This window comes from Caretta caretta, chromosome 6 (genome assembly GCF_965140235.1).
Source record: "Caretta caretta isolate rCarCar2 chromosome 6, rCarCar1.hap1, whole genome shotgun sequence".
Taxonomy (NCBI): domain Eukaryota; kingdom Metazoa; phylum Chordata; order Testudines; family Cheloniidae; genus Caretta; species Caretta caretta.
Genome location: NC_134211.1, coordinates 8794531 through 8813849, shown reverse-complemented (window position 1 = coordinate 8813849; position 19319 = coordinate 8794531). Strand labels below are relative to the sequence as shown.

At 49.9% G+C, this 19319-nt stretch overlaps 1 protein-coding gene and 1 pseudogene across 1 annotated transcript in view; both read right to left on the bottom strand.

The window, feature by feature from the left end:
* Positions 1-19319, bottom strand: part of LOC125638523 (uncharacterized) — a 78279-nt gene that overhangs the window by 10565 nt on the left and 48395 nt on the right. Inside the window, 1 exon segment of the mRNA XM_075130067.1 lies at positions 1511-2429. Coding sequence (XP_074986168.1) covers positions 1511-2429 — 919 coding nt within the window.
* Positions 12396-13323, bottom strand: LOC125638556 (olfactory receptor 5J3-like; annotated as a pseudogene).

The following is a 19319-nucleotide window of genomic DNA, read 5'->3' as shown; positions in this document are numbered from 1 at the left end:
TCTGTGCGGCACCTGGGAACCTGCTCCCAGTCAGGATCTGTGCGGCACCTGGCACCTGGGAACCTGCTCCCAGTCAGGATCTGTGTGGCACCTGGCACCTGGGAACCTGCTCCCAGTCAGGATCCGTGCGGCACCTGGCACCTGGGAACCTGCTCCCAGTCAGGATCCGTGCGGCACCTGGGAACCTGCTCCCAGTCAGGATCCGTGCGGCACCTGGCACCTGGGAAACCTGCTCCCAGTCAGGATCCGTGCGGCCTGGCACCTGGGAAACCTGCTCCCAGTCAGGATCCGTGCGGCACCTGGCACCTGGGAAACCTGCTCCCAGTCAGGATCTGTGCGGCACCTGGCACCTGGGAACCTGCTCCCAGTCAGGATCCGTGCGGCACCTGGCACCTGGGAACCTGCTCCCAGTCAGGATCTGTGCGGCACCTGGCACCTGGGAACCTGCTCCCAGTCAGGATCTGTGCGGCAGCTGGCACCTGGGAACCTGCTCCCAGTCAGGATCTGAGTGGCACCTGGCACCTGGGAAACCTGCTCCCAGTCAGCATCTGAGCGGCACCTGGCACCTGGGAAACCTGCTCCCAGTCAGGATCTGTGCGGCACCTGGCACCTGGGAACCTGCTCCCAGTCAGGATCTGTGCGGCACCTGGCATAATGGGGACGCTGATCTCAGCTGGGGCGTCCAGGTGCTATTGTAATAATACAGTGTCTTTAACATGAGTCATGCCTAATGTATGGGGCCCTACCAAATTCACGGTCCATTTCCGTCAATTTTATGGTCACAGGATTTTAAACGTAATACATTTCACGGTTTCAGATATTTAAACCTGAAATTTCACGGTGTTGTAACCTTGGGGGTCCCAACCCAAACCAGGGTTCGGGGGGGAGGGTTCGAAGGTTGTTGTAGGGGGGTCATGATATTGCCACTCTTACTTCTGTACTGCTGCCTTCAGAGCTGGGCAGCCAGAGGGCAGCTGCTGGCCGGGCACCCAGCTCTGAAGGCAGCGCCGCTGCTAGCAGCAGCACAGACCGACGGGTGGTGGCAGTACCACGCTGTGCCGTGCCGCACTCACGGGTGCGCTGCTGCCAGTGGCCACACTGCCTGCAGCGCTGAACTCCCAGCCAGCGGCCACGGAGCTTCCTGCAGCCAGGGGAGGTTCCCAGAGACAGGTCTGACCCGACCTTGGGAGCAGCCTGTGCAGAGGAAGAGGAAGTCCTGTCCCTCTCCAGTCCATCCAGGCCTAGCAGTTGGAGCCTAGCGCTTGGGAGTTAAAGGGCTCCAGCTGCTTGGGCTGGCTGTGTGTGGGGTGGGGGGTTACCCTGGCACCCCCCGACCATGGGGCCCTTGGCGGTTGCCCATTTGTCCACCTGTAAGGCCAGCCCTGCCCCTACAATCGCTAGATTTCACAGAGGAAATCAGATTTCACGGTTCCTGATACATTTTTCATGGCCGTGAATTTGGTAGGGCCCTACTAATGTAAGGCAGATCCATGGTTGGCTCCTCCTGCACATGGATTCTCTGATGCTGGACAAGGTGGGAGCTCTGGCTGAAGGATTTCCCACATTCCAGGCATTTATAGGGTCTCTTGCCCAAGTGGACTCTCTGGTGCTCGATGAAGTTGGAGCTCCGGCTGAACCGTCTCTGGCACATGGGGCATTTATAGGATCTCTCCCCAGTGTGGGTCTCCTGGTGCTGAGTGAGAATTTAGCACTGACCAAAGCTCTTCCCGCACTCGGGGCATTTATAGGGTCTCTCTCCCATGTGGCTCCTCTGGTGTTTGATCAGGGCTGAGTTCTGGCTAAAGCTCTTCCCACACTTAGGGCATTTATGAGGTCTCTCTCCTATGTGGGTTTTCTGGTGCTGAATCAGGGTTGAGCTCTGGCTGAAGCTCTTCCCACACTGGGGGCAACTATAGGGCCTCTCTGACATGTGGATCCTCCAGTGTTTCATGAGGTCCGAGTTCTGGTTGAAGCCTTTCCCGCAGTCAGAGCATTTGTAAGGCTGCTCCCCAGTGTGGATGCGCTGGTGCCGGATCAGGTTGGAGCTCTGTCTGAAGCTCTGTCCACACTCAGGGCAGAAGTAGGATCTGTAACCCAGGTGGGTCTTCTGATGGGTGAGCAGGTTGGACCGCTCACCGAAGCTCTTCCCGCAATGGGGACACTTGTAGGGCTTCTGTCCTGTGTGGATCTTCTGGTGTCTCATCAGAGTCGAGCTCTGGCTGAACCTTTTTCCACATTGGGAGCAGCGATGGAGTTTGACCCCTGTGTGGGTCTTCTGGTGGCTGATCAGCTTGGAGTTCCAGAGGAACCTTTTCCCACACTCCTCGCACCTGTAGGGCTGCTCACCTGTGTGGACCTGCTGATGGCTGAGCAGGTGCAAACTGCTCACAAAGCTCTTCCCACACAGGTGGCAACTGTACGGCCGCTCTCTGCTATGGGTCCTCTGGTGGATCATGAGTTTGGAGCTGTGGCTGAAGTTCCTCTCACAGGTCATCACATCAGCCACGCCATCAGGGGCTCGTTCACCTGCACATCTACCAATGTGATATATGCCATCATGTGCCAGCAATGCCCCTCTGCCATGTACTATAAGGTGGATAGAAAGCTGGCTAGATTGTCGGGCTCAACGGGTAGTGATCAATGGCTCCATGTCTAGTTGGCAGCTGGTATCAAGCGATGTGCCCCAAGGGTCAGTCCTGGGGCCGGTTTTGTTCAATATCTTCATTAATGTTTGTTTATTTGTTTAAACAAATTTGTTTGTCAATTTTATTTTGTTTATCATTTTTACAGTGCAAATATTTGTAATCAAAAATAAGATACACTTTGATTTCAATTACAACACAAAATACAGTATATATGAAAATATATCCAAAATATTTAATAAAACGGCGATTAATTGCGATACATTTTTTAAATTGCGATTAATTTTTTGAGTTTAATCGCGTGAATTAATGGCGATTAATTGACAGCCCTAATATAAACTTAAAATATGGCTTTAATTGGTGTTTGTATATATTTTTTTGCAAATTTAAATCAATCAGGAGATAACACAGCAAGATAGTCCCAATCCCAAAGCTTGAGGTATCGGTTTTGGAGCCTTGACACAGATATCAGAAACACAAGTTTGATACTTTGTACACTATCTTTAGTAGAGATAAATAAAATCTGCTTACTTTCTCTAACAGACACACTCTGTGTTACGGCCATTATCCACTCCATTTTAGTCATCTGTTTTTCACTCCACTAAAAACGTATTTAATTTTAACATGCGTGGTTAAGTTTTTTCCCCTCTTTTATTAAGGAAACAAATTTATTTTTCTAATTATTTTGGCATTTATGTTTACCAATGTAAATCATGTACGTAACTCACTAACATTTGACTCCATCATTACTTGGAACCACATTAATTTTTGTACAAATTTTAAGTTATTTTACAGAGATAACTAAAAATACAATTTGAAAATAAGCGACCTTCATCTGCAGCGTCTAAGGTTCTGTGTTTAGCTAATGTTGTTTTAAACTGGCTCTGCTAAGGCGAGTACAAGATAAATTTACATTCTAGAAGGATATTATTATTTGATTGTACCACTTTAATCAATGAATGACAAAAGCATAATTTGGTAATAAAAGTAATAAGGATAATTACTCCAGCCAGGACAGGTTCGGCATTTTAGAACTCACTGCTCAGAATTAAATTTAATCATAAGAGAGAAATAAAATTGTGAAATGCACAGACCAGGCAAAAAACTGTAAAGTAACAGCACTGTAATCCTTAGCGAACGTTGACAAAATAAAATGGCAGAGAACATATGTACGTTTTGACAGGAAGTATCCAGATGTAATAATAGCACCACTACAAGTGTGTGTGAGAAAGAGAGAAAGCGTGTCTGTTGTGGGACGCATGTGAGGGAGACTGCGTGTGAGTGTGTGTTTGTTGGGCGGGGAGTGCGAGGGAGACTGGGTGTGTGTTGCGGGGGGAGTGAGCATGTGCCTGAGTGAGTGTGTCAGCCAGCTGTCTCTTTAAGCCGAGCACTCAGGAGCCTGAAAGCTTGTTCAGTACAGCAGCAACTCCCACATCAGAGCCAGAGGCACCAGCCAAGACAGGCTCCGTCCCCGCACCCCAGCTCAATGGAGACTGGTTACATGGGCAGGGGGACACCCTGACATCAGCCCCCACCTAGCTCTGTGCAGCAGATCAGGAGGCAGGCTCCCGGTCCTGAGCAGCTTGGCCAGCAGTGGCTCCATGGTGGGGGAGCGGGGGCAGCGTGGCAGCTGCAGACAGCAGTGGAATAGGGCAGCAGCGGGGCGGGGGAATGGGGGTCAGCATCTTCCCTCCTGCTGCAGACTTCACCAAATGTGGTACAAAACTCAGGGGCAGGGAAAGCAGGTGCCCCTGCTGCCCTCCCTAAATGGTGCCCCTGAAGTCCGGCCTGCAAGTCCTTTTGTCTGGTGGCATCTCCCTGCCCAGGGCCTCCACTCGCACTTCCCAGCGGCTCATGGCCGGCGTCTGCTCCCCAGCTCTGGGTCCGTAGCTCCCCGCTGTAGCTCAGCCCTGGCTCCCCGTCCACGTGGCTGCTCCATCTCCACCTGCCTCAGCGCTGCTCTTGTTCGGCTCTGGCTCAGCTCCCCTGAGCTCCCCTGGGCTGCTTCTCTGGCCCCTCTGGTTCTGGCTGCTGGGCAGCTCTGCCCCCAGCTCAGCTCTGCTCCGCCTCCGTCAGCTCCAGCTCACCCTGAGGACAGGCCCTGGGCTCCTGACTCCCTCATTAGCCTGCTTGCCCTGTCAATCAGGCCGAGCTGGAGCCGTGGCTTCTCCCCATTGGCCCTGGGGACCTTGATTTCTCATTGGTAGGGCCCTACCAAATTCATGGTCCATTTTGGTCAATTTCATAGTCATAGGATTTTAAAAATCAAATTTAAATGATTTCGGCTATTTAAATCTGCAATTTCACGGTGGTGTCAATGTAGGGGTCCTGACCCAGAAAGGAGTTGTGGGGAGGGGTCACAAGGTTATTGTAGGGGGGGTTGCGGTCCTGCTGCCCTTACTTCTGTGCAGCTGCTGGTGGCGGCCCTGCCTTCAGAGCTGGGAGCTGGAGAGCAGCGGCTGCTGGCGGGGAGCCCAGCTCAGAAGGCAGAGCCGCCGCCAGCAGCAGCGAAGAAGTCAGGGTGGCAATACCATACCAGGCTATTCTTATTTCTGCGCTGCTGCCTGCAGCCCTGGGCCCTCGGTCAGCAGCCGCCACCCTCTGGCCGCCCAGCTGTGAAGGCAGCAATGCAGGAGTAAGGGTGGCATGGTATGGTATGGCCACCCTTAGTTCTGCGCTGCTGGTGGCAGGGTGCGGCCTTCAGAGCTGGGTGCCCAGCCAACAGCCATCGCTCTCCAGCCACCCAGCTCAGAAGGTAGCACAGAAGGAAGGGTGGCACTACCCTGATCCCCCTAAAATAACCTTGTGACCTCCCTGCAACTCCCTTTTGGGTCAGGACCCCCAATTTGAGAAACGCTGGTCTCCCCTGTGAAATCTGTACAGTACAGGGCACATAAAAGACCAGATTTCACGGTCTGTGATGCGTTTTTCACGGCCGTGAACTTGGTAGAGCCCTACTCATTGACCGTTCCCATTTCTTTTGGCACAGGGAGATGGCAACCAAAAGCCCCACTGAGTTTCAGTCAGGAGCCAACAGTCCCCTTGCTGGAGGCCTATTAACCCCACAGGCGGCAGCTGCGGAAGAGCCAGGGAGCATGGAACCCATTGCAAGCAGGTTTAGCCACAGGTGCCGACTTTTCAAAGTGCTGGTGGGTGCTCGACCCCCAGCTCTACCCCAGGCTCTGTCCCCGCCCCGCCTCTTCCCACCCAATTCCACCTCCTCCCTCGAGCGCGCCGCGTCCTTACTCCTCCCTCCCGGCCTCCCTGCATGCCGCGAAACAGCTGATTGCGGCAGGGAGGGGCAGGTGCCGATCTCCGGGGCCCACCGGCGGGCGGGAGAGGCTGGGGGCAGTGGCGGATTTAGAGTTATTGGGGCCCTGTGCCCAGCTTCATTATTGGGGCCCCTCCTTGGGACCCAGCCAAGAAAAAGAACATTCTCTCTTATCTTTCCCCCCAGGATCCCGTTTTTCATTCTTTCTTTTTCTTCATCCTCCTTCTATAAGTCACAGGAAGTAAATGAAAATAAAGTGAGGTACTTGACTGTTTTTGTAGTCTAACTTATTTTTCCACAGACCACTTGAGGATTGCTGAGGGTCTCGGCGGAACACTTAATGACCTTTCCAAATATTGTTTCTACCGTTAGCTAACTACTGTAAAGCACTTTTGATAAAAGCACTTTATGAAAAGAAAATGTAAAAAAACTTTGGGGTGCAGGGTCTGGCCAGGACTTAGGGTGCAGGAGGAGGCTCAGGGCTGGGGGTGCAGGGTCTGGGAGGGAGTTAGGCTGCAGGTGCAGGCTGAGGGTTGGGGTGCAGGGTCTAACCAGGAGTTAGGGTGCGGGAGGGGGGCTCAGGGTTGGGGAAGGAGGTTGGGGTGTGGAGTGCTGACCTGGGGCAGCTCCCGTTTGGTGCGAGGGGTGCAGGTGGGGATGTGGGGGGGGGCGGCAGGAGTCAGGGTGGGCAGGAGGCAGGGGATGTATGAGGGGGCTGCAGGAGTCAGGGCTGGGAGTGTGTGAGGGAGTGCTGGAGTCCCCATTTGGTGCTCAGGTTAGGGGTGGGGATGTAGGGGGGTGCAGGATTCAGGGCATGGGGTGGGGGGCCTGGGTATGTGGGGGGCTGCAGCAGTCAGAGAGGGCAGGGGGTTGGGGATTCGTGAGGGGGTGCAGAGTCAGGGCAGGGGGCTGCGGGTGTGGGCTGAGGTTGTGGGGGTGCTCCCAGCCCCCTGCCCTGAGTGGCTCATGGCAGGGGGCTGGGTGGGGTATGTGTAGGGGGAGTACGGGGGCCCTACCTTTCCTCTGCCCTGCCCCGATTCCACCCCCTTCCCCAAGGCCCCGCCTCCGCCTCTTCTCCGCCTCCGTTCCCAGCGCCCTGCGGCCCTGCTCCTCCCCCTCCCTCCCGGAGCGACCTGAACGCCGGCAAACAGCTGTTCGGCAGCAGGGGAAGCACTGGGAGGGAGCGGGAGAGGAAGGGGCGGGAACGCGGCATGTTTGGGGGAGGAGGCGGGGAGGGGAGCTTAGTTGCTGGTTTGGGGCGGAGCCTGCAGCAGGAACCCCAGGAGCTGGCAGGATCAAACTTCTGCCCCCGCAGCTGCCCAGCCCTGGGGCCCCCTCTGACTGGGGGGCCCTGTGCCTGGGCACCCTGTGTTTCACAGGGTGGGGTGAGGAACAGGCTCTGTGTTTTACTGGGTGGCCTGCTTGCTCCCCAGAATCAATAATGAGCAAGTGAGGTGATCCGGGGTACAGCTCAAACATCCAGCCGGGCTGGCCAGGGGCAGACATCAGGACTTCAAGGGAAAGGTGAGCGTGGCAGTGACTTCACACAGGCCTTTGGCAGGAACTCAGCCTATTGGGCAAAAGCGATGAGGCGGCTGTGACCTCACAGAGCTCCCTTGACAACAGCCCGGCAGGACAGGGATGCGGGGCAGGGGGAACCTCAGAGACCCCTGTAGCCTTGCTGCAGCAAGCCTCCATCTCGCAGTCTCTCGGTGAGGACCAGGAGCGGATTGGGGTGGAGGAGATTCTTTGGGAGTTTTTGCATTTCTGTGTGGATTTTGTTGAAAGAAATCATCATCTGTGTAGAAGGTAAGAAAAAATACAGGCTCTCTGTACAAGATGGGGGACTCTATCCTAGCAGCTTCTCAGGTAGAAGGAGAGAGGTTCTATATCTCTCGGTACTGGGCACTGGTGCAGCCACTCCTGGAATATTGTGTCCATTTCTGGTGTCCACAATTTGAGACAGATGCTGATCAGTTGGAGAGGGTCCACAGAAGAGCCACATGAACGATGAAAGGATTAGAACACATGCCTTGTGCTGACAGACTACAGGAGCTCAATCAAAGACAAGGTTAAGGATGAGCCTAAGAGAACAAATATTTACTAATGGGCTCTTCACTTCAGCAGATAAAGGTTATGAGCAGATAGTGGCTGGAAGCTGAAGCTAGACCAATTCACATTGGAAATAAGAAGAGCATTTTTAACCTCAGCGTTTGGAGCAATTCACCGAGGGATGTGCTGAATCCTCTCAACTGGCCTTTTTTAAAATCAAGATTAGGTGTTTTTCTAAAAAAAATCTGCTCTAATTCCTATGGAAATTATTTTGAGGGACGTTCTATGGCCGATGTGAAACAGAAAGTCAGAGCAGAGTGGTTCCTTCTGGGCTTGGAATTTATGAATCTGAGATTCGCTGGGGGCGTTGGAATTTGTCCCTTTTTGCTTCTCTCTTCCTCCTTCCCTCTTGTCTCTTCTTCTCTTTTCTCTGCTGCTCTTCTTCCTGGGGAGGGTGGGGCTGTGCTCCAGCTGTCATTGTAGGAGACCCTCACAAAGAGGTGGGACTGGAATTGTGCGCTGATGGTGATCTCCACTATAGTGATCTCCTGTGGTGACTAGTTGAGAATGCTCGGCCTCCAGGCCTGAGAGTCTCCACACTGATCTGCCAAGAGGGGGGCTATTGATGAGTTAATAGGGAGGAGACTCAGGCACTCTTGGCTGAGTGCAGTGAGGCCCAAGGCTCAATTCAACAGCATTTCTTTGTCTGTCTGGAAGGCCATAATTTTGGAAGGCTACATCCAATTCATTCCAATATTTCAGGGAATTTCTAGGCATCAGTGGGAAGAACATTGTTGATTTTGGTGACAATTGGAAAACAACACCGCCAGAAAAGTCTGATTTCCACACTGTGCCACTTACATTGGTGCTGGAAGCTGAAGGGCGTTGTGACTTGGGAGTTAATTCAGCCAGTCAGTGCTGACTCTCCACGGGCGATTTGCATAAGTCAGCAAATGAGCCTGCAGGTTTCAGTGGGAGCGATGCCCAAGGCAGGCCGCAGGGTCAGGGTCTACGCTCAGCGTTTGTGGAGTCAGTGAGCGACAGGTGGCTGAGTTACCTCTGATGTCACAGTGTTACTGCTCAGGTTCCTCTGCCTGCAGCAACCCCTGGGCAGTGACTGTCAAGGGGAAGGTTTTGTAGATTTGAAACTTATAAAACAGGAAGCGCAGAAGAGGAATGGCTGAGATGATTTGTCAATAAAATGTAGGTTTTGTGGCAATATCCTGTGCAATTAATACTGGTTCAGGGAGGGAGACAGCATTCCTGCCCCTCCCACCACCTCAGAGCCGGGCCTCCATAAAAGAGGAAGCTACTGCTGTCCAAAGCTGGGTTAGCATTTCAGCTAACTTTGCTTCCAGGGCCTTAACTATCATGTCAGTGGTGTGACTGTCTTTAAAAGTTGGGAGTGGATATGTTCCCCTTCATGTTATTTTTTCTCTTCTATTTAAATTATTTAAGAGATTGTCATAGATTTCGCCCTAAATAAAGGTTGTCAATTTCAAATTTAATTCAAGCTGGGCTTTACAAATCTCTAAGGATGAAGATTCCACCACCTCCATTGGTCACACTCAGAGCCAGAGAGACTGGGAATAGAGGAAAACCACCAATGAAAGCCAGGAGTCCTGACTCCCAACTCCTGCCTCAGTCACTACAACAGGTCACACTCAGAGCCAGGGAGACTGGGAATCGAGGCCCGCTGGCACGTCCCAGCGCTGGAAGGGAGTGTTCCTCTAGTGGTTAGTGCGGGAGCCTGGACAAAGGACTCCTGGGCTCCATCCCCGGCTCTATCTCTGACTCCCAGTGCGACCCTGAGGCAGTGGCTTCTCCTGCCCAGGCCTCTGTCTCCATCAGTGGGGCTGGGGACACTCCCCTACAGCCCATGGGTCATCACGCTTCAGGAATGTGTGTGAGGTACAAGGAGACCTGGAGATGGAGGTGTGCTGCTGGCCGTAGGTCAGTGTTCTGAACCCCCGGCTGCTAGCCTGGGTTCATCCATCCCCTTGCAATAAAACATCATCTTGTTTTCACAGCCCCTTTCGATCTCCTGGCTTCTATCCCCTGCCCTGCTGGCAGGGCATTGGGCAGCACCCTTTCCAGCCCACCTGGGTGTGGGAGATCGAGGAGGAGGGCAAATTACGGACCATCAGTGAGCATCTGCCACCCAGCTCCATCCCATGTAGAGCAAGTGAGTGGAGTTCTCCAGAGCCATCCCCAGTGTGGGGGGAATGGCCCAGCAACAGGGCTCCCAGCCCTTCCCTTGTCGGAGATTGTTCCCCATGTTGAGAGTCTTTCGGGAGAGCAGAACCTGCCACGTGCTGAACACCCCCACCCCAAATCAGTGGGAACTGAGGGCGACTCCTGCCTCCTTGGATTGGCACATCTGGGTAATTGTGATTGCCCATCACAATGGGCAATGATCAGGTTCCTGGTACCTAGCCTGGCTGAGAGCATCCCTTATCCCTGGATCCCAGACCTGGGATACAGCTGTCATTCTCTGTGTGGTGTTCTTATTTTATTCCTAGGGAAAAGGATCCCCAAAGGAGGTGTGAGGATCTTCGACTCTAATGTCTGCAAGAAGCTTCAGCCACCTTCACAGGTAGAAGTCACTGTCTTTCCTACAATGCCACTACTGCCCTTTCTGCTCTCCAGGCCTGCTCCCTGCAGCAGAACAGAGACACCCCTTAACTCCTCGAGTCCTGATTTCCTGCCATTCAAGGGGTTGGGGGTTTCCATTGCCCACACCCCCACCCCCATCAGATACTTTTCCTGTGGGAATCTCCCTAGAGCAGGGCAGAAATCTCTTCTTCTCTTCTCTGCTCCGTAAATCCACCGACATTGACCTCATCTGAGCTGCTTTGTTTATCCGAGATTAGTGGTATTTTTGGAAAACCCTTAGGGGGTGTGAGGTGGAGCAGGGGAGACGTGAGCTCCAGCAGATTCCCCTGAAAAACACCACCCTGCCTTTCTCTAGTCAGGCTAGGGCTCACTGTCCATTCTGGAGGTGAAGACCGGATGGGAGCTGCTGGATTGACCTTGATGTGCCATGTCCTTGTGTGGATGAAGGACCTACATCTCAGAGATGGCCAGCAGCAGATCTACCACATGTGTCCAGGAACAGGCTAAACAACCTACACTAATGGGTAAGTAAAATCATGGCCACATGTAGACATGAACCCCCTGATCTAAAGCCTAAGGAACAAGGATGTGAAATATACAGTAATGAAAATGACAGAGAGGAAAACGTTTACTCCGTGAATTCCTATCATAGTGTAATTCAGAGTAACTAACGGGGAAGGGTGGTAGGAGATTGGAATCCCACCATTGCTATGGGATGGGAAGCCAGGGCATTTGCCCAAAGACGTGAAAAGTATCACCTGAGTTATATATTGTGACAAAGTTCCTCCTCTACCTTGGTGGGTCTTGCACTTATTGGCGGATTTGCTCGTCTTGGAGCTTCACGGCAGCCCTCGGTTTGGCCGCTTTCGTGAACCCACAGTCCAGCAGGTCAACTCCTCCTGTGTCTGACCAGGAGTTGGGAGGTTTGGGGGGAACACGGGCCCACCCTCTACTCCGGGTTCCCTGTGGAATGCAGCTGTCTAGAGTGCCTCCTGGAACAGCTGTGTGACAGCAACAACTCCCTGGGCTACTTCCCCATGGCCTCCTCCCAACACCTTCTTTATCCTCACCATAGGACCTTCCTCCTGGTGTCTGATAATGCTTGTACACCTCAGTCCTCCAACAGTCCGCGTTCTCACTCTCAGCTCCTAGTGCCCCTTGCTCCCAGCTCCTTACATGCGCACCACAAACTGAAATGAGCTCCTTTTTAAACCCAGGTGCCCTGATTAGCCTGCCTTAATTGATTCTAGCAGCTTCTTGATTGGCTGCAGGTGTTCTAATCAGCCTGTCTGTCTTAATTATCTCCAGAAGGTTCCTGATTGTTCTGGAACCTTCCCTGTTACCTCACCCAGGGAAAAGGGACCTACTTAACCTGGGGCTAATATATCTGCCTTCTATCACTTTCCTGTAGCCATCTGGCCTGACCCTGTCACAATATTTGTTGGCTGTCCCTATTCAATGCCCTAGGTACATTGAATGCTGTAAGATCCTAGATGTCAGTCATATTACTAAAACGCTGATTCATCAGGAAATCCTTGTTCAGCACAGCATTTAAGCAGATGCCTAACTTGGTGTATCTGTTTTCATCCCCATTGATGTCATGCCTTTAGACACGGGCTCTGAATTTTCTAAATTTCCACAGTGCATCTTGTTCTGATCACTAACTCTGTTCCCCAGAGCGTTGCAAGGTAGGAGTAAATATTCCACTTACTATCTCTAATAGTAGAGAACAACCAGGGGATGCTTTTGGATGCAATCTCTGGGTATGTCTACACTGTAATTCAAAACCTGTTGGCTAGAGCATGAGCAGAGCTTTATGAGACGGCTGCTGCTGCTGTGGACAGCCATCTCAGCACGTTTCCCATTGTCTCTCTTCTGGCTGTGGATGCTCGATTGCAGCAGCTCCGCGGAGGTCCCTGCCATGCCATTTTATCTGTATCCAGCGAGTAGCTGGCACTCGATTGGAAATACATGAAGAGAATCGTCCCGTGGAATTTGGCAACAGCTGTCAGATGGGAGGCGCAGGTGGAGAAGGCCTTGCGCCTGCCCTCAGCAGAGCGGATCCTCAGCACGGCTATGATGATGATAATGTATGAAACGATGATCAGAAAAGTGCTCATTTCAAACAAACTACCAAAGACAAAAACCAGCATCAAATTCCTATGAATGCTGCTGCAGGAGAGTTTCAGGAGAGGGGTGAGGTCACAGAAAAAGTGATTGATGACATTGGAGTCACAAAAGGATAATCTCAACAAACCACTTGTGTGTATCAAAGCATTCACAAAGCCCCAGAAGTAGGACCCAGTGACCAGCATCAGGCAGACCTTCTTGGTCATGCTGACCATGTAGAGCAGTGGGTTTCAGATGACCATATAACGATCGTCCGCCATGGCAGCTATGAGGAAGATCTCAGTGGTGGCAACTACAGCAAAGAAGCCATATTGCGTAATGAACCTGCTCTAAGAAATGGCTTTGCTCTCCACTACGAAATTGACCAGGATATTGGGAGCAATGGTGGAGAAATAGCAGGTGTCTAGGAACGACAGGTTGCTGAGGAAGAAGCACATGAGTTTGTGGAGATGGGAGTTGATCTGAATTACCAAGATCATCCCTAAATTCCCCAGCAGGGTGAAAAAATAGATTAGTAAAAACACTACAAAAAGCATGGACGATGAGCACTGGAGGATTTGTTAGTCCGATGAAAACCAACCTAGTCACCCTTGTGTCATTGTTTCCAGCCATTGCCTTAGCTTGATTCTTAGCTGCTGGGATAATAAATATTATGTATTATTTCTATTGCTTTCGCACCAGGGGGCCCCAGTTGCTGACCAGGACCTGGTGGTGCTAGGTGCTGTACAAACACAGAACAAAAGGATGGTCTCCGTCCTAAAGAGCTTACCATGTATTTACAAGACAAAAGACAACAGATGTTTACAGAAAGACAGATCAGGGGAGCACAGGCAACCATGATAGGCAGTGGGCACAGGATATCACCTAACCCTATAATAACTGATGTTTGTTGGCCTAGTGCTACGGGCTGGCGGCCAGCTCCAGTCAGCTGGTTACTGCCCTCTAGGTGTTGGCCACGATTCCAAAACCTTCCGAATTTCGGCATCAGCTGCACAATGTGCACAATAGCGTCCTGGCTTTTATTAAAGCAACAATATAAAGATTAAAACTGGTGTCTGTCTTTTTAAGTTCCCTGCTCCCAACAGGCCATCACTTATCTCTAACCCACAGCACCTGTAAACAACCCAGGTGTCCCTCAACTGCTGCAGACCCATGGGAGAGAGAGAGAGATTGGAACTTACTGTCAAACCCAGGCCAGCTTCGTCAGCAGTCCCTAAGTCACTGGATCACCCAACAGCCTCCCAGGCACTGGCAATCTGGGTAGAGAAAGCAGCACCCTCACTGAGGTGAGGCTAAATGGATAAATAAATGTGGTGACGTGTCTCTCATACTCCCTCTGTTTCATCCAAACATCACACAGATCTCACCGTATCCAGAAGAAAGTGGCCGTAAAAGGGCTCATGAGCTCGTTTACTTACATAAGGTCCCTCTGTATTCCTTTTATTCACATCGATAGTACTGTATGGAAAAGTCATTTTAGGATCAATGAAGTTATTCTGAAAGACCCCAGATGAGGAAGATACTTAAGCATGTGCCTTACTTTAACCAGACAGGTAGTTCTAAATTAATGGGATCATCCAAATGCTTAAAATTAGCACCAGGATCACAGTAAAATATCACTCAAATTTTATAAATGTGCCACAGTGTAGGCCACTATTATTATTACTTATTTTTTGTATTGTGCTAGCACCAACATGCCTAGTCATGGGTCAGGACTCAATTGTGCCAGGCGCTGTACAAACACAGAGCAAAATGACAAAATGCTTACCAAGAAAACCAAGAGATAGCAGGTGGATACAGCCACAGAAATGGGGAGGACAAGGCAACAACGAGACAGCAGTCATCATTTTCAGAGGCTTAATATTACAGGTGGAAGATTATGTAGGTCGGACATAAACACATTAATTTTTGATCATTTGGGGCCCAGAGCACTTGCAGTGCCATGAATAAATTAGTCTGCAAAAATATTTCTCCCATTTCACTAATTTTACATTTAAAATAATATGTGTTGTCCTAACATGTAGCACTACCTACTTCAAACTCTTCAGATCACATTGGCAAGAATTACTTTTCACATTCCTTCTTCCAAACTAAAATCAAATATAAAGTGAAGATACTTCAGGCCAGTGATACAGCTGGTGTAAATCGGCACCGCACCCGGGAGAACACCAGCTAAGAATCTGGCCCTAAATATTTCCCCCTGCAGAAAATAGAACATTTATCTCAGTATTTATCCCAGTTTGGGCCATACTAGATCTAGTCAGAACGTTTTTCACGCAATTATCTTTTGTTAGCCAGAGAATGCGGTGTCATTGACACAAAAATGTTGATGGGTTGATTTTGGTGGAGTTTTCGGCCAGAAGTTTTCTGAGGTGTCGGGTGCACTTTCTGGTCAACTCCAGAGAGAGAAGGAGAAAGAGAGAAAAGACAATTGAAAATCTGACCTTTTTGATCATCCAACGGACATTTTAACACAATTCAATTTTGTGAAGCCTTTTGGAAGGTTTTATTTTCGTTCCACTGTGGAATGGAGACAAATTTTGAAACCTTGAAGATTGTCACAAAAAAGAATTTTCATTCTCTGGCTGTCTCTAGTCCGTGAACCCTACTTGCTGGAAAAAAGGGACCAACTTACAGAAAGACTCCAGAGGATCCACATTGAAGGAAGGGGAGGGGAAAAAGGGCTTGTATATATATGGCTTGTATCTGTCTTTCAAGGCAAGTCACCTGAAAGCTCCAAACATCGCTCCTACTCTCAAACTTCCTCAAACTAAGCAATTAAGATTCCCATCCTAGATCTTTGTTTTGGCTGCAGAATAATTGCCCTCAGATGAATTGTGCCGTGAGAAAAAGAAATGATGTTTACACCTACATCCATTCTTTCTAGTGTGTCATGAGCTAGAGCAGGGGTTCTCAACCTTGGTTCGCGGCTTGTTCAGGCCGCGGTTCGCCGTTCCCAGCCAATGGGAGCTGCGATCGTCCGAACCTGCAGACACTCAGGTTAACAAAGCGTCTCGCGGCCCGCCAGGGACTTACCCTGAACAAGCCGCGGCCCAAGGTTGAGAGCCCCTGAGCTAGAGGACTCTTTCCATAGAGACCCAGCTGGGAGGACTCTAACCATAGTGTTATAGCCTAAAGCATAGATCCCTCAAGCCTTTTGTGTCCACAGACTTGAGCTATGGGTGGTGCCCTACCATCCCTCATAGGTCACAGGGCTTTGGAAGCTGTAACCAGAGAGAAGCCAAGCAGCCATCCAGCCAGGCAGACTCAAGGCCTCCGAGCCACAGAACAAAGGCCATGGTGCAGATGCAGCACTTACAGCCTCCCGCCCCAACCTCCGAGCTAGGCATGCAGGAACCTTGTGTTGCAGTTAGGAAGGGGAGAGATGGACCCACTCGGCCGCACTGTACAAATATTTATCGCTTCCTCCCACCCTGCTCTGAGAGAGACGTCATGTGAAAGACTCAGAACAAACTCCTTTCTGTTCCCACATCTTCTGGTGTCCTCACCAGAGAGCCTTGCCCCTTGAAGAGTATAATTTTATCCTGAAACAGACATGGCTGCATTTCAGATACAAATGACTAGTTGACTTCTGCAAATTCCTGCCTTGGGCAAGGTGGCCCGAAAAGAGCTATTTCCTGATGTAACTCACAAAGGGAGATTTCAGTTCTATTGTAATGGAAATAGTGTTCACTCCTACCTTCCGAGAGATGTTGTCTTTCTTGATTTCGAAGTACAGGATGGAAGTATGTTTATGTTTGGCATAGCATCATTTTGGGAGAGGATCCCTGTAGCACTGTTGAGTTCTGATCATCAAGACAAGCACGGGCAGACTCATTAAAATACACCGTATTTCTCTGGGGGACAGGGGATAATCACATGCAGATGCATTAAAGGTTTTGCAAAGGTTTTTGCCACTGCGGGGATATGGGCTCTGTGGCTGATGTAGAACCCATCCCCTGCCTCCCCCACCCAGGGCCTGCTATAGGAGGCAGGTTGGAGCAATCCAGGGGAAGGACAGGGTCTGGCCAGACTGCATTATTTTGTGATTATACTTTGCTGGTGTAATGGCCCTGAGTAGGTTTAACATCATTCTCATCACTGATTCCCAAGGGGCTGTAAAAGTGCGGCGGAGAGCATGACTTGGTCCCTGGCATGCAGCAAGCCTGGTCCAGCAACGGTACCTGTCATGTTCCGTCTTGTTTGCCGGCCCAGGGTGCCACTTGCAATGTACGATGCTGGTTTTCCAGTGTATTTGAACTCTGCGAACATGACCTTGTGCCTGTGAATCTTCGCAGCCCAATTAAACGTGACTTATGGATGGTTCTGAACAGCCACCTTCCAATCAGGTTGGAGTCTAGAACTTGAAATACCAGGAAAGCTGGTGCGTGCACAAATTCAGGGTTCCCGTTTGGCCCGCCTGTAGAGCAGTCTCTTTCCAAACCCACTCCTGCCCTGCTCATGACCTCCTCCCAAGCACCCCCTGGTGGCCTGAGTGGTTCTGCAGCACCCTGCTGTCCATCTCTCCCTCCTCCGGGCTCCACGGCTGCACTCACAACAGATCAGTCTCACCGGCCCTTCCAGCCGGGTTTTATTTCTTTTCCAAGAGACAACGAACCAAAAGGAGAAGAACAGCATAAGGCAATTTTGCTGCTGGCCTTAGTCTCTGCTCTCGGGGTCTTTCCTCCAAGGTTATTGCCAAACTCTCTGTCTCTAGCCGTCCTTGCTGCTCCTTCCTTTCTCTGCAGCTCCTGCAACTCCCTCAGCCACTTCCTCTTCTGCTCCCCGCTGATCAGTAAGAGAATCAGCTGATCCCTGTTCGGGTGGGCCTTCTTAGCCGCTAGGGTTGGCTGAGCTCAGGCCTCCAGTCCTTAAAATGCCAAGCCACCCCATTACAGAGCTATTTACAGGGACAGGCCATCATCAAAAATCTAGTCCTTTTCCACATCACCTCCCACCCTCTCTGCTTCACCAGTACAGCTAGCACTAATGACATGTGTGTTTCTTTCTCCCATTCCGTTTTTTGGGTATTTTCAAATTGCTCCCTCTACATGGAACATCCTCACCACGCAAGTTCCCCAACGCACCACCCTTTCTTTAATAATAATAATAATTAATAATAGTAAATTAATTAATAATTAATAAATGACTATTCATCAACTGAAAGAAAGAAAGAAATTCCTAGTTCTTACATATCCTGCTTTCTTTGTATGTGTCCGTCTTCCTTAGATCATAAGGTCTTTGTATTAGGGAGTGTCTTTACTTTTTCTGTCGGGTAAAGCACGCACTATTGACACTGAACAGATAAATAATGTTTATTATTACATCACAAACAAAAAATAAACCTTTGTCATAAAGATTGGTCTCCTCAGTAAAGTAAGCCATAAAAATTAGGAAATGCACAAAGGACTAAAAGACTGCAAAGTCAAGCACTCTCAAGTTAGGAAATACCAGAATGAGCATTGCTCAGGCAACATTAACTCTGCAATAAAGGAGGCAGGGATCCTACAGACAACAGACTCCTTCAATACACAGCCCCAGAGCAGAAAATCCTGTGCATTGAGTAAAGCAGGGGTCCTGTGGAAAAAAAATAACATGGGATCATGTAATTAAAGTCTGCATCATCATGCAAATGCACAAAAGGACTGAATTAAGGGTGCCAGAGCAACACTTATTTGGACATTTGCGAACCTGAGAATGCAAAACTTTGTAACCTTTTAATCCATTTTAAAACCTTGACTTTGTATTTCCTAATTATTTCATGGTTTAATATATTGATGAAAGCTAACTTAAGAAACTTTAAATGAAGGGTTTTTGGTTTGTTAATTTCCTTACTTTTTTTGAATAGAAAGAAAATCTATTGTATATGTGCCGTTTAAACAAGGAAGCTCTTAATCATCTGTTGTTTTCAGTATATATTTTATTGCTATTCTTATCTTTGTGCAGGTCCCTTTTCACCACTCAATGCTGTGTTGAACACAGTAGTGAAAGTAATTAAATTAAACTGTATTAAAACAAAACACATTTTATGCAACTTCAGTTTCAGTGAAAGTTCTAAGCTCTAAACCTCAATGTGTAAGAAGCAGATAAACAATATCCAAGAAAAAGAGCAGGAATTTTCCATCTTATTTTCACCTAGCCCTTACTAAGGAAAGTAGCAAACAGTTGCTCTTTGAAAAGAAACACTGTACCGTACCACAGTACAAACCCAAATGAGCCCAGCAGGAGGCTACCAGCTTCTCTCAATCTGGTCCTGTTTCATTACAAACTTCCTTTCTGTGAGGATGTTCTGGTAAGAAGGGGGCAATCAGTTGTCAAAGGTAGCTGTTGCCATGGCAGCCAGGGGGCTAGTCATTCTCCCCAGGTATGACAAGGAGCTGGAGGGAAGGAGTGCTGAGTGGTGAGTAATCTCTGATGTCACAATGCTACTGCTCGGGCAGCACCAGTGGGTAGCAAATGTGCACTGTGGGGGGGGGGGAAATAGGCTTTCCCAGTGCTCCCGTTTCCCCAAATTTCCTAAAGAAACCAACAACATAACATCGAATGCACGAGTGATTGTTCCAAACACATGCTAATTAGTAGCTGAAATTTGATTCAAATTCCCCATG